This window comes from Elaeis guineensis, chromosome 6, assembly GCF_000442705.2.
Source record: "Elaeis guineensis isolate ETL-2024a chromosome 6, EG11, whole genome shotgun sequence".
NCBI classification, from domain to species: Eukaryota; Viridiplantae; Streptophyta; class Magnoliopsida; order Arecales; family Arecaceae; genus Elaeis; species Elaeis guineensis.
The window spans coordinates 128817954-128832191 of NC_025998.2; the positions used below are offsets into that span (position 1 = coordinate 128817954).

At 40.1% G+C, this 14238-nt stretch overlaps 2 protein-coding genes across 2 annotated transcripts; one reads left to right on the forward strand and one right to left on the reverse strand.

Annotated features, from left to right (window-relative positions):
• The first annotated feature begins 5577 nt into the window (after nucleotides 1–5577).
• LOC105046590 (VAN3-binding protein) lies at nucleotides 5578–9648 on the forward strand. The gene is given in 8 exon segments (XM_019851495.3): nucleotides 5578–5865; nucleotides 5868–5929; nucleotides 6771–6893; nucleotides 8090–8489; nucleotides 8577–8828; nucleotides 8939–8988; nucleotides 9076–9133; nucleotides 9229–9648. Coding segments are annotated over 8 exon segments (1374 nt in total). The 5' UTR covers nucleotides 5578–5645; the 3' UTR covers nucleotides 9438–9648.
• Nucleotides 9649–9988: 340 nt separating this feature from the next.
• LOC105046589 (protein LIFEGUARD 4) lies at nucleotides 9989–14019 on the reverse strand. Its single transcript, XM_010925219.4, has 4 exons — nucleotides 13567–14019; nucleotides 13335–13448; nucleotides 10416–10573; nucleotides 9989–10310 (listed from the first exon to the last, which is right to left on the reverse strand). Exons 1-4 carry the CDS (start codon nucleotides 13817–13819, stop codon nucleotides 10104–10106), a joined length of 732 nt encoding a protein of 243 aa, XP_010923521.1. The 5' UTR covers nucleotides 13820–14019; the 3' UTR covers nucleotides 9989–10103.
• Nucleotides 14020–14238: the final 219 nt, after the last annotated feature.

Sequence of the window (14238 nt, forward strand, 5' to 3'; positions counted from 1 at the left end):
GTCAATGCTTGCGAACAACTGTCTTTCACCTAGAATTAGAAGAAACACAAATGATTAAGGATAGAAAAGTAACACATAATAGGCCTAATTCTTACTTTATTACAAAAATCCGATTAATAGGAACTTTATTTGAGCATAAAGGGGACACGAAGAAAAGGTTAAAGGGAAAGCTGGTGGGTTTTCGCTTTTGCTCAGAAGATGGTCCGTAGGGGGACAAGAGCCTCAGATGACGACGTCCCCAAGGCACGCTCTTGGTCTCATCTCACTCACTAAAGACTTGGAAATAGACCATCTCTCAAATCCGCCAAAAAGAGAGATGCTTTGATCCTTAGAGGTTAAATTTGAGATGGAAATTGAAATCATGTGGTGGCCTTTGGAGGTGGCCAAGACGTGGAGGATGGAACCCAACATGAGACACATCAATACGTCCCCTTGACCATAAATTTGGCCCCACTTTCCAAGATATATAATAATATGGCATCATTAGGATAGGTTGTAAAGCTTAATTAAATAGTCTACTCGTGTTCCATCACCACGTTATTGGGATGGAGGAGCAAGGACTAAGGAGGCCTTCTACCAAAAAAAAACAAAGGACCAGGGAGGCCAAAAGATGGGGCCCTTTTTTTATGTTTGCATGCTAACTTTGGTGGCTCGGCTCGAGGGAAAGGACGTTTAGATGGCCGCTTTATCACGTGGAATGGCGAAATCTTGGAATTATGTTTAGATGCGGAGTACATAGGCTTGAGTGCACGAATAAAGTCCAAGACATGGTGAGCTATGGAACAGCCTAAAATTTTGTATGCAAGGAAAGACTTTGTATGTTTCTTCAAGATGCTTTTTTTTTTTTCCTTTAGGAAACTTGAGAACATCAGTTTGTTTAATCATTTTGCAAGTTTGTTCATTTGAATCCTATTCATTAGAGTTGCCTTGGATACTCGCTTTGGATGGAATTCCCTTGCATATTGCAAGAGGGACTTCTTCCCTTTTTTTTTTCTGAAAATAATACTAATAATAATAATTACATGAATGATATAATACTAAATTAGGCATCTTTACTTTATGAAGAAGAGTAATTTCTTTATAATTAAAGAATAAAGAGATTTAGATAACAACTTATTGGATTATAAGCGTGAGATGGATGGTTGGATGGAGGGTGCTGGAGCCGATCTAACATTCTCTATGTATCATGCCATACATCGAGTTGCTTTCGAATGATATCATGTTTTCCAAACTAATCATCTACAATGTATTGTGATTGCAAAAGGTTGAAGCTTAAATCAATTTTTCTTTTCATTTTGTCCTCATTCATTGATGTTCCCTCATTTGTCTTCGGAAATGGGAGTTCAAGATCTTGTAATTTCTACTGAGTTCAAAATTTCAATTATCTTTTAGGATGATAAGGAAGGCCCAAATCAAGCCACCTAGCCTTGGTTAAGAATCAAGAAGATTTTTCACTCGAGGTAATTGATAGATAGGAGGTTACAAAAGCAAAAGATGCTTACAAAAGCAAAGGATGCAATGTAGATATACACATTGCTGGCCACATCATCGGGCATTACAAAAAAAAAAATAGAGGAGCTTAGAGGAAATTTTAATTCAATATTAAGATTTATGATCATATCGCTGAAGTGATACTAGAAAGGGATAAGTTGTGACTACTTGTCTTCACATGGTCATGGATCTATGACTATTTAAGGATGAAAATGAAGCAACTAGCCATTAGCCTATAGTGGTCCTATGCTATCCATTCAAGCTATACTAAGTAAAAATATCTGAAATATAGCTAAAGTAATATGATCCAATACCTATCTTTGTCGGACATACTTCCTCTATACTTTTCATAAGTAGACAATGTTTAGAAATCTAATTAGATGAATTTTAAAGAACATGAGTCTTAATGGCAGGACATTTTATCAGTGGATTGGCAAATCATCTAATAGGTTTAAAAATGTGAATCAATAAACTAAATAAATGTGAGTGAAATGGGAGTTCAAGATCTTGTAATTTCTATTGAGTTCAAAATTTCAATTATCTTTTAGGATGATAAGGAAGGCCCAAATCAAGCCACCTAGCCTTGGTTAAGAATCAAGAAGATTTTACATTAGGGGGGTGTTTGGTTGGGGGGAGTGGGGGTCTGGAATCGGAATCGGAATGGGTGATTCCTATTCCAACCGTTTGGTTGGAAGGAGTCCCATTGCGATTCCAATTCTAGGATGGAATGGGAATGGGTCCATCTATATAAAACTTAATCCCTACTCTCTTCTATGAATTCAATTTTTCATTCCAATTTCGATTTCGATTTTTATCACGAACCAAATGCTTCGAAGGATTTGGCCATTCCGATTTCAAGCCATTCCCATTTTGATTTCGATTATGAACCAAACGCCCCCTAGAAATAATTGATAGATGGGAGGTTACAAAAGCAGAGGATGCAATGTAGATACACACATTGCTGGTCACATCATTGGGCATTACAAAAGCTTAGAGAAAATTTTAATTCAATATCAAGATTTATGATCATTTTGTTGAAGTGATACTAGAAAGGGATAAGTTGTGACTACTTGTCTTTACATATGGCTATGGATCTATGTCTATTTAAGGATGAAAATGAAGCAACTAGCCATTAGCCTATAGTGGTCCTATGCTATCCATTCAAGCTATACTAAGTAAAAATATCTGAAATATACCTAAAGTAATATGATTCAATACCCTATCTTTGTCGGACATACTTCCTCTATACTTTTCATAAGTAGGCAATGTTTAGAAATCTAATTAGATGAATTTTATAGAAGATGAGTCTTAATGTTAGAACATTCTATCAGTGGATTGGCAAATCATCTAATAGGTCTAAAAATGTGAATCAATAAACTAAATAAATGTGAGTGAAAAATGTAGCCATTTGATTAGATAGTTTTAAAAGTTAAAATTGTAGTGTTTTACACCAAGATGACCGATCGGATTAATTTTTAATGTTAGATTTATGCTATGGTGGTACAAATTTAGCAACTAACCCTTGGCATATTTCTCTTCCACACCCCCCCCCCCCCCCCCCCTCCCCTTTTGCAAAGCCTGTGGGTGACCATTAGAATATATATCTCAATTTAACAAGTGAGACAGCTAAAACATAATTTTTCCTTGACAGGCATGGCTAGATTTTAATTGGTCAAATCATTTGTCATCAAGACAATTGTTACCCTATACCATTCGTTTTTCAAGTATTAAAAAACACTCAACATGATTACATGAAGTTTCATCTTTGTACCCTAGCGGACCCCACCAACTCATATTCATGGCAAGGCCCTCACTCAAAGAAGTGTCCCTCGTTTAATAAAAGAATGGAACCAAATACATTGGTTGGTCAATGTGATGTCATAATACTGATTCCATTTTTCAAGTTTCTCTGATGATCGACGTATCTAAATGATACATGGATGTAGGTTGTGTCTTTGCATGAAAAAAGGATTTATGTTTCTTCGCACGAATCCACCATTGGATCACCCATCAATAGCTTTGAGATTTATCAAAAGAATATCCAATAACAGATTCATGCGAAGAAAGAAGGATTCTTTTTCTAGACGCCAGGATACAATCCCAATCCACAGTACGCACTATTTCCTTTGGAAAACAAAAAAAAAAAAATTCTGTCCTTTTTCTTTTGGGGGTCCTTTCTTTGTCATCTCATGGCCGCTGGGAACGCTCGGATTTTGTTATCTCACGGTAAGTTTGGGCGCGCTGTTCATAGCCCGCTGATTGACGTGAAAGTACACTGATCTCCCCGTCTATGACTGCACTTAGACTGCCGTATCGGTGGTCCTCGGTTCGGACCGTACATGGACCAGCCACTAAGTTAATGCGCTTGAAGTTGTTAGGTGCGTACATTACGATTTGGAAACAATAATTCTATGTGCTACTTGAGCTGCATTGAGATTAGTTAAGTTGTTGCAGGTTGGTAGCGTTGATTTGGGTTTAAATCATATTTTTACTGTACCAAAAAAATTGCTCGGAGATCTCCTTAATTTAGGACCAGCTTCGTTATTCATATCTTTCAAGCTTAAAAATTTTCAAAATAATTCTAAAATTAATTAAAAGATTCAAAATAATTTTGAGTCCCACCAAGCATACAATGATAAGATGTTATCATGAAAGATAATTTTATTTTTATTAAAAAATATATTTTATTTTTAATTTCCTATCTCTCTTTTGTTTCCATCACCTCCTCTTCCACACCGTTTGCTTTTTCAATCTCATATTTATTTCATCCATCATCTCCATCCTCTTTCTTTATTTAACTTGATCTATTTAGTTTGGTCCCATTCAAGCCCCAGCTACTTCCACCCGAGCCTCATCCATTCCTATCATCTCCTTTTCCAACACCTCTCTAAACCCCACCATTATAATCATCCCTCCCTTTTGTCCTCCTCTCCATCAATTTGGTTCTAAGCTTCACCCACTCCCATAACCTCTTTATCTTCCACTACTTCTTCCTTTATAAATACCGCAATCATCTTCATCCTTTCTCTCTATCTAATATGGTCCCTAATCTCACCCACTCTCCTTCTCATCCGTCCTCCTCATTGATCTTTATTTTCTCTCTCTTTTTTTCTTTTCTCTTACATCATTGACCTTCTCTTCCTCATTACTGTCGCTATTGCTATATTGTATTTTCAATTTTTTCTTCTCCCACATCACCATCTCTATTGTTGTTGTTTGCTCTATTTTCCACTTTACCTCTATAACCATGTATTACATGGAGATAAAAAAATTATAGTACCCTCTTCATCTCTACCATATTCGATCGTATTATCATCAAAAAAAATTATCAAAATAAAAATAAATTATCCTAAAAATTTTGCATGACCATTGCAAAATAGAATCCCATGGTGGGCCCAGGTAAACAAAGATGGATGGCAATTGAGTAATGTCGTGATTTATTTTATGCATATATCAAATTATTTAAATTCTTTTACACATGAATCTCAAACTTACAATAGCCTAAGATGACCCTTTTTTTCATAGGATATAATCTTTTCTATTATAACATAAATAAAAAATCGACCATCCATTATTTGTTCCCAAGTCCAAATTTTCTGAAAAAGAAAAAAAATGCTACCTCTAAATCCACTTAAAGAATCTCTAATATATACACAGCATACTATTATTAAACTTCGCTCATGGTCACAAAACAAGAGGTTGTACCTGGAAACAGTGGAAGTGCATATGTGTCATCAGAAATCAAAATCTTCAATTTATTTCAAGGCCATTACCTTGAGCCCAGAGCTCTGTCCATCTGCATGAGGCCCAAAAGCCCATCACATCCCCATCCATCCATCCATCCATCCATCCATCCATCCATCAACACTGTTAAGGGCACCCAAAAGTAATTCTCAAGGAAACTCATTGGTTACTCCCCCCTTCATAACCAAAAATTATTGAAAAAAAAGAAAAAGAAAAAAAAAAAAAAGTCTAAAACCTCATGAGCAAGCCTCATTGCACCATCATTCCCTTCCCCTTATCCGCGGTTGGATCCGAGTCGAGGGCATTTCAGTACTTCAAACTCACACAGAGAACTCTACAACGGAGGAGAGACTTTAAAAACCCCATCACGGCCCAGTGATTTCCATCGTCATAACGCCGAGCGGCTCCTGATGGACGACCCCAAAGACCCCTGGCGGCCGGAACACCCCCACCCGGCCTCCGCCCTCCGGCCGCCGGAGGCCCCCCGAGACCCCATGGAGTTCCTCTCCCGCTCCTGGAGCGCCTCCGCCTTAGAAGTCTCCAAGGCCCTCGTCCCCCCTCTCCCCTCGCCGCCAGGGGCGATCCTGGAGGACGCCGCCGGCGAGCTGGAGGAGGCCGCCGTCGCCGGCAACCCTTCTCCTTCGCTTCCTCCGCCACCTCGCAGCTCGTCATGGAGAGGATAATGTCGCAGTCGGTGAGTTGGTACCCCGAAAGAGTTGTGAAACAGGGGAGGAGTTGGGTACTTATTTGATTTATTCCCTTCAGAACTGGGTTTTTTCTGGATTTTTTGTGTATAAATGGCTTGGAATTGGTTCCTTCATTTCTCTCTCAATGCTTTACAGGGGTAAAGGTTTTTACTTTGTTGTTTTTTGAAATAATCTCCATCAATCCTCTCATAGTTTTCCCATCCATTTATCAAAACGAAATATCATTATTTTTCTCTCTTTGCCTGTTTAAATTTCGGGTTTCTTCCATTTACATCAACCTTATATTGGCCTTTTTCTTGTATATTTATTCATTTCTCGTACATTTTTCATTCAATTTGTACTATGATTCAACAGCTTTTTAAAAATGGTTTAGTTAAACTAAAAAAATATTTGCAAAATCTTTATTACAATACTTTCCTTTGTTTTGAAGTTATTTATTTATTTATTCATATTTTTATATCTGTTAGCTGGTGTAGATAACCTACAGCAGAGCTATTTTTACTTTTTATGTTATGTTCCATGAGTTCCTCCCTGAATTCTTAGAACATTGGCAAGTTAATCCAGAGGAAAACAGAGAATTTAGTTGTGGTCACATCTGAACTCTTGTTGAATTTTAAATGATCAAAAATGTTCCTTTTAAGCTTTTTCTCTTGGATTCTTCTGAGTTTACCTCAGATCATTGCACCCATTCGTAATTTGCAGCCATAAAAACTTCCCACACTACCGAAAGATGAGATTTTTTTTTTTCCCTTTATTTTTCATTGTTCAAAGTCTAATTTTCTTCCTACTCTGTTCTCTTCCCCTGTTTCCGTTTCTTTTAAACAGCAGGAAGTGTCACCACTCACATCGGGGCGTTTATCCCACAGCAGCGGGCCTCTGAATGGTGGCCAGAGCGGCGGATCCCTGTCCGATAGCCCTCCCGTCTCCCCTTCGGACATCGACGACGTTAAGGTCCCTTCTTTGCTTTCCTCCTCTCTCACAAACTTGCAACTAAATTCTTGTCTTTAGAAAAGGATTGCTTGTTTTCTCTCTGTTTCTTTATTTTGTTTTTGTTTAATATACTGTTCGCTCCTTCTTTAGATAATTAAATTTGTTTCTTTGGAAACTGGAGCACTGAAGACAAAGCGACCAAATCTCAGGCTCTCTCTGTAAAAACTGTCCATAGAAGAGAGAGAGTCATGCCTTTCTCTTCTCCCAATAAAGTACCTGACATATGGATCACCAGGGTTGTAATTAAATGAACCCTTTCTCTCTCTCTCTCTCTTTCTCTCTCTCTGTTTTTTTTTTTTGGTAAGAACCCTCTCTTTCTTTAGGAGTTGGTGAGCTTTGTCTCTGTTTTCTTGCCATTTTTAGTCCCTTACCCAAGTCTTCCCACTGTAGCCCTGCAACCATGTTTCCTATCTTCATCTCAAAATGCCCCTATAATTTCTCTACTTCCTTGTAATTATTTTTCTTTGATCAGTGGGGGTGTTTTGGGCATTGTAATTTTGTAATTAACGTAATACCCCCTTAATCATCATCTTACTTTTTATATTAAGACAAAACTGGGTTTTGTCCTTGGAGGTCAAAGTCAAAGATTGTGTGAAGATAACTGTAGGTATTTGCGTATTGGAATAAATCCAGTGGTGTATTGTCGTCATAAGGCCTGTCCTTTTTTTGTCTTGTAGCTCTGTGAGCTTAGCTTGTGCCGGGTTTTGGGCTTTTGTATTGCCTTGGACGCAAGAAGCTGTGATTCTTCTGCAGAGATGTCTCCTCTGTCCCGGTTAAACAAGACACCCCACTCAGTGCTTGCCTCCCAACCGCCCTTAATTACCGAGACTGCCCATAACTTTTATCTTAATTTAGGGAGTGATCTCCCCCTCTTTATGTATCTCATGGCGAGGGCAATTTGGTCATTTAAAAAAGTCATCCTCTGTGACCCCTGCCATCCCTGAACTCCCCAAGTCATCATGATTCTATTAGTTTCCAATATCAAAAATTCATTTCTGAAAAGAATTTGGGTTCCACCCATCAATTAATCTCTCTAATAAAGTGGGATTAATCCCATCTCTGGAAAATGGTTTGAAATAAGAGCAAACACTTGGCAAGAAGTAATTTTTGAGGTCGTACTGACTGAGCCGAATCACTTCACTTGCAATGGACTGTAGATGCAGTTGTGCCGAGCTAGCATCACGCCAAAGCCCCAAGCGTACAGGGGTGGCAGCAAGACGGTGGGGAGGTGGCTGAAGGACAGGAGGGAGAAGAAGAAAGAGGAGACTCGGGCCCAGAATGCCCAGCTCCACGCTGCCGTCTCGGTGGCCGCCGTCGCCGCGGCGGTTGCCGCGATCGCAGCCGCCACCGCCGCCACCTCGGGGTCGGGCAAGGACGACCGTGCCGCCAGGACCGACATGGCGGTGGCGTCCGCCGCGACCCTCGTAGCCGCGCACTGTGTCGAGGCTGCCGAGTCCATGGGGGCCGAGCGCGAACACCTGGCGTCGGTCGTCGGTTCCGCTGTTAATGTCCGGACCCCTGGGGATATCGTCACTCTTACTGCAGCTGCTGCCACTGGTAACCATGATTCTTGTTACAGAGATTTCCTCAGCCCGGTTATATCTCATCCAGTTGAGAGACGTAAGATTTGCTCTGGGTTGGCAGCACTGCGTGGGGCGGCGACATTGAAGGCCAGGGCGCTTAAAGAGGTATGGAACATAGCGGCCGTCATCCCGGTGGAGAAGGGAGGGATGGGAGGCCACCATGATCATCGCCACCATAAGCAGCACAAGGAATTGGATAGCAATGGAAGCAGTTTCAGTGATGAGCTTGTACAGGACGAGGAGAACTTCCTTGGCCTCTGTAGCCAGGAGCTTCTCGCCCGGGGGACAGAGCTTCTCAAACGCACCCGGAAAGGTCTACTACAGTCGTCATTGCCAACCTTCTTATTAATTAATGATTGAAATTAGAGTCCAAAGGAAGCATTGGCATTGATTTTCTTTGTGTTTGATGATTTGTAATTGCAGGTGCGCTTCATTGGAAGATCGTTTCGGTGTACATCAATCGCATGGGCGTGGTAAGCTGGTTGCTACCATTTGTATCTCATTGTTAGCATTCTTCACTCCAAGATGTTAAGTTATTTTGTTCTGCTGAGACTCTGCAGGTAATGCTTAAGATGAAGAGCAGGCATGTTGCAGGAACTATCACTAAGAAGAAAAAGAGTCAGTCCCACGCAGCTCATTAATGGAAGTCCAATATTGCAGTTCTATTTCCTTTTCATGGTCTAATGGGGATGCTCTGGAACTGTTTGCTGCAGGCGTGGTTATGGAGGTTTGCAAGGATATCCAAGCATGGCCGGGCCGACACTTGCTGGAAGGTGGAGAGCAACGGCGCTACTTTGGACTGAGGACGGCGGAGCGCCGGGTCATCGAGTTCGAATGCAGGAGCCAGAGGGAGTATGAGATGTGGACGCAGGGAGTATCCCGCCTCCTCAATATCGCCGGCGAGAGGAAGCACCTCGCATGAGGGGGAGAGACCGATGCAAATGATCAGCCATTTGCTAGCTGTGGAGTTGAGGAAAGGAATGATGGCTTGTGACCCAACTGGAATTAATGGCTTGGCAAGAATTTTTGTAATCAGAGAAATGTGTGAAGTGGGTTCCATCTGCCATTGTAGAAAGAGAAAAGAGAAGTTAATGAAATCGACCAGAGGGGTTCTTTACTGGATTTGCTTTTCCTGTTTGGTTTTTCTTATGGAAGTGATAATGAACAAAGGGTACCATGTTCTGCTGTTGCACAGTTGCGGATGGAAAGAATCTTTGACTGAAGAAAAGCAAAAAAAAAAAAAAAAAAAAAATTCGCGGAAAGAGCACAACTCTGTGGGCTCCTGTCTTTCTTTCTCATCTGCCGAAAAGAAAATCTGTCCATTTTGGCTCTTTATACATGACTGCTCATTGATAAATAATTTCACACAAATGAATACTTCATATGTAAAGTTATAATCCCCTCCATACCGACAGTATTTCAATTGAAAGACCCATTCAACACTACAAGGCCACTCTCAGAAGCACATTACAATTTGAAAGTCTGGAAGTAATTGCTGATATATGGTTACAGTTATGTCAAAGCATACAGGCAAAACCTGTTGTTACCCATGACCAACTTGCAATCTATGCATTAATAAGGTTGAGTATTATGAATCACTACCACTGAAGAGTGTTAGCAAAGCCATGAAAAGATTGACAATGTCGAGATACAAAGAAATGGCAGCACAGACATATTCATCATAGCTATGGCGCTTGATCAGATTGTCGGTGTCGTAGATGATGAAACCCGAAAAAATAAGCGCCGCCAAGCACCCATAGATCGTCGTTCCGACCTTTCCAAATGGGATGAAAATCTGCAGGAGCATAGCAGAGAAGCTCAGCACCAGGTCATAAAGAAAGGAATTGGGAGAGCTTAAACCTTGGGATGGTTACACAAGGGACAGGGGAGGTCCACTGACCTGGACAAAGCAGTATATCATCAACACCAGAAGGGCTGCAAACAAGAATGGCCCAAGGAAGTTGAAATCATGGCCTCTTTTCGCAGCCCAGAATGTGTACATGGTGAGCCCAACAACAACAACAGCCGTCAGAGATGCAGCTTCCAGTATAACTTTCCCTGCACCAAAATTGAAACAAATGACACAATGAACTGTAAACCTAGAACGTCAATATCATCATGCGATTCTAATACTGAGCTGTGTGTCCAAGTATCAATTTCAAGACACACAAAAGATTAAAATAATCAACTAAATGGATCAGTTAGTTGATGAGTAAGTAGAACTATGAAAGAAGAAAAATCCTTGACAAGCAAAGAAGACTAATATCTGTTGAAGGAATTGCTCATAGACAGTAAGTTTGAACGATGTAATAAAGAAACAAAAATCAATAAAATAGTGAACTACTCTCACTGACAACCCCGAGAAAAAAGAAGGGTTAACCCTGTTTAGGGATAAAAGGCTCATGATCGGGTGGCCGGCGACCTCATAAGCAAAGTTTTTCAGGCATCAGCACCATCGCTAACTTTGCAGGGTTGTTTAGCAGTACTCTAACGAAAATGAGCAAGCATTTTCCCTCTTCTACTTGGGCTGATACATTTATCTAATATACATATATATGTTGATTAAGGGAAGGTTTTAAGATCAGCTCCAAATTATACTGTCAACTCACTGCAACATAGTGCCAAATTCCTGAATGACGTTCGTTGCCTATTGGCAGGAGGTGTGCCCATCTTGACTACAATAAAACGGTACCGGCAATTCATCCTTTTTAAAAAATAATCACTGTCAACATACAGTAGGAGTCCACCTAGCCAATCAAATAGAACAACGAGCAATGCTCCAACACCCCCAGTGTAGTCACATTCTCAAAAGTACTTTTGGTTTGGCGGTCCTAACCCTTCTGAACAACCGCGCAGTAAATGGTCAGGAACAAGTGACACTGAACGATCAGAGAGCACAGACAATGTTATGATCTTTATAGGAATGGCACGAACAAGTGACAGTCAAAGATACCGTAAGGTTTCAAGTTGGTCTCCTGCCAATGGAATGTTAGAAATGATGTTATGATATTTATAGGAATGACAAAAAATGTCCCCCCAGAAGTATAACATCCGAAGAAGATAACTCAATCATAGACAAAGGGTAATATAGTGGATCACAAAGAAACACTGAGCAGTGTGCTTGAAGATGGAATGTTCATCAAGGATGAAGTTGAATCCAGACAGTTGATGAAGTAATCTGAGGAGAAGTATTCTACCATCTCAGAATGGGAAGGACTGCCCATATAGGCAGTGACTTGGTGGAATGGAACAGAACAGTTTAGGGAAACTGAAAGACTGAAACGAGAAAACTGAAATGTAAGGATGCATAAAGTGTTGCTTCTTTCTGCAAGCTAAGATGATTTGGCTATTTGGACCTGGACGCCAATTTAAGGGAAATCAGTAATGTCATCTATAGAATGCAACAGGGCTACATTCAGCTGTAAAAGGCTGTTAACAAAATGGGCTTGAGATCCTTTACCAAAAAAAACGAAAAATCGGGCTTGAGAATCACAGAAGCCAGAGATCTGCTAACCAGTCAAAAGACTTCACTAGAATAAGGACAGCCAGGAAGTTACAGTGCAGGCTCTGTAGCATGAAGTTACAGTGCCAGCAAGCATCTGAAATCTCGCCAGAATGCTGAAAAAACATCAAAAGACTACATTTTCTTTATGTTGTTTAATACTGGAATTCTCATATTCTATGCATCCAAACAAGATTCAGTTGTTTTTTCTTACTGAAACCATTGTTGAAAGTCACCTCAGCATGCTATCCGAAATCAGTGTTTATTCAGAACTAAGTAATTCTTCTTATTCTTTTTACCCAATTTACACCAGCTTACCGACTTTTAAGATCCAAAGTCCAACTAATAATTTAACTGAATAGTTCAGAAACTGTATCTATGTTGCACTTTGTCCACTATCAGAACCAAATCTGAAGCTTATCACATACTTCTCATCCAAAAAAAAAAACAGAAAAAAAAAGAAAAAAAAAATTTAGAAAAAAAATTACCCAGTGAATACTAAAAGTTGATAACCCTCCATTTTATAAACCCCTAAGCAAATTACTGTAGCCATGTCCGTATATATAAACTAATTGAGACCCTACAACCTTTCAGTGACAGAAAACAGCCTAAAATTTTATGTAGAAGTGTGTGTTTTTATTCATATTTTGATCATTTTAATTAAGCATTGGCATTATCTGTAATGTATAAGTGTCATTTATTTTTTCTTTTTGTTCTATCTTCACCCAAAACTTGTTAATATCAACAATTTAACTACAAGTCTAACAGCAAAGCACTCAACAACAGTTTGCTTCTCCAACTCTTTTTCCCCAAAAAATCAGGGGTTTCCTTCTCTAACAAAATTCCAAAATATTTTGTTGGGGTATGTGGTGGGGAGTATTGATGCTCTGTTTATGTATTACTCCCTCTTTTGTCATGGTATTGTATAATTTTGTCTTGTATATATGCCATTAATAAATCTGGGAGAGGCCATCGCTTCCTCCATTCCACTAAAAAAAAAAAAAAAAATCCAAAATATAAACGTTATATATAAAGATTTAGTGGTGCTCTTTGCCCATTATACTCTCTGTATAAAAAAAATTTGATGCCGTCTTATATTCTGTTTTCTTACTACCTCATAATTCAAGGAATATTTAGAAGAATAATCTAATTACATCGTTTCCTTCTCGAATTCAAATACCAAAAGCAAGAATTCCCTTTGCCACAAACTTAACACAAAAACAGGCATCAAAATGATTGTTTTCTTTCTCTGCTCATGGGATTTCTTTCAGCAGTAAGACAAATATGAATGCACATTAAAAACAGTTTGCTCTTTACCGCTCCTTGTTGCACATGCTAACCCGACCGTAAGGCTGATGCAGATCGTGAACAGAATGAGGAGAACCAAGTTTATCGGATGGCGCTCGCGAAAGTATATCATTGGCAGCATAACTGTTCCGCGGACGGAGGACAATGTCATCAAAATCACAACTTTTTTCGCCAAAAATATCCAGAAAACAAGAAAAGAATCATCACAACATGTGAATTCCATGAGCTTCGGAAAAAGTACCGAGTAATGGCGCGATGCTTATTAGAATAAGGACGGCCAATGAGGCAGGGGTGCGAGCGAGGAGGAAGCGGGAGATGGGTGGGACGAAGATGACGACGCAGGCGACGGCGATGGTGAGCAGAATCTGGATGACGACGATGGTGTAGACCTTTCGAACGAAGGCCCACCGAATCTGTGGGTTCTCGATCATGTTGGGGTATAGAGCGCCACCGCCCACCCCGGCCTCGATGTCGTGCTGCTTGTTCTTCCCCATCTTGTGCTCCTCGGGCTTCTCTTCCAAGAGGTGGATAGGATTGGCGATGGCCCAAGGTTTGGATTGGAATGGAGAGAAGGGGAGGAGAGGGGAATTAGGGTTTGGAAAAGGGGGTGAGAGGATGGTGGAGGGGCGGAAGAGAAGGGTGGGGAAGCCCGGCCACCAGCACGTAAACGGAAGGGGCGGGGCACGCGGCTTTTCTATTTGTATCAAGTTTGGGCTGGAGTTGGACCGTTTTGGACCAACTGCTAACGGTCGCAGGGAAGGGGTTGTTTTCCTTGTTTGGTTGAAAGACGGGGTTTTATCTTTAGCTTTGAGACATATGTAGATAGATTAATAATATTTTTTATTAAAAAATTTTAAAAATATCATAAAAGATTTTTAGTTGATATTAAAAAATATTATGAAATATCAAAAAA

What these genes read in the sequence shown, in the direction of transcription:
- LOC105046589 (XM_010925219.4), bottom strand. Translation starts at nt 13,819, where the DNA reads ATGGGGAAGAACAAGCAGCACGACATCGAGGCCGGGGTGGGCGGTGGC. An exon ending in AGCATGTGCAACAAGGAGCG is followed by an intron (nt 10,574 to 13,334) that starts GTAAAGAGCAAA and finishes ATTTTGGTGCAG; the next exon opens with GGAAAGTTATACTGGAAGCT. An exon ending in TGATATACTGCTTTGTCCAG is followed by an intron (nt 10,311 to 10,415) that starts GTCAGTGGACCT and finishes ATGCTCCTGCAG; the next exon opens with ATTTTCATCCCATTTGGAAA.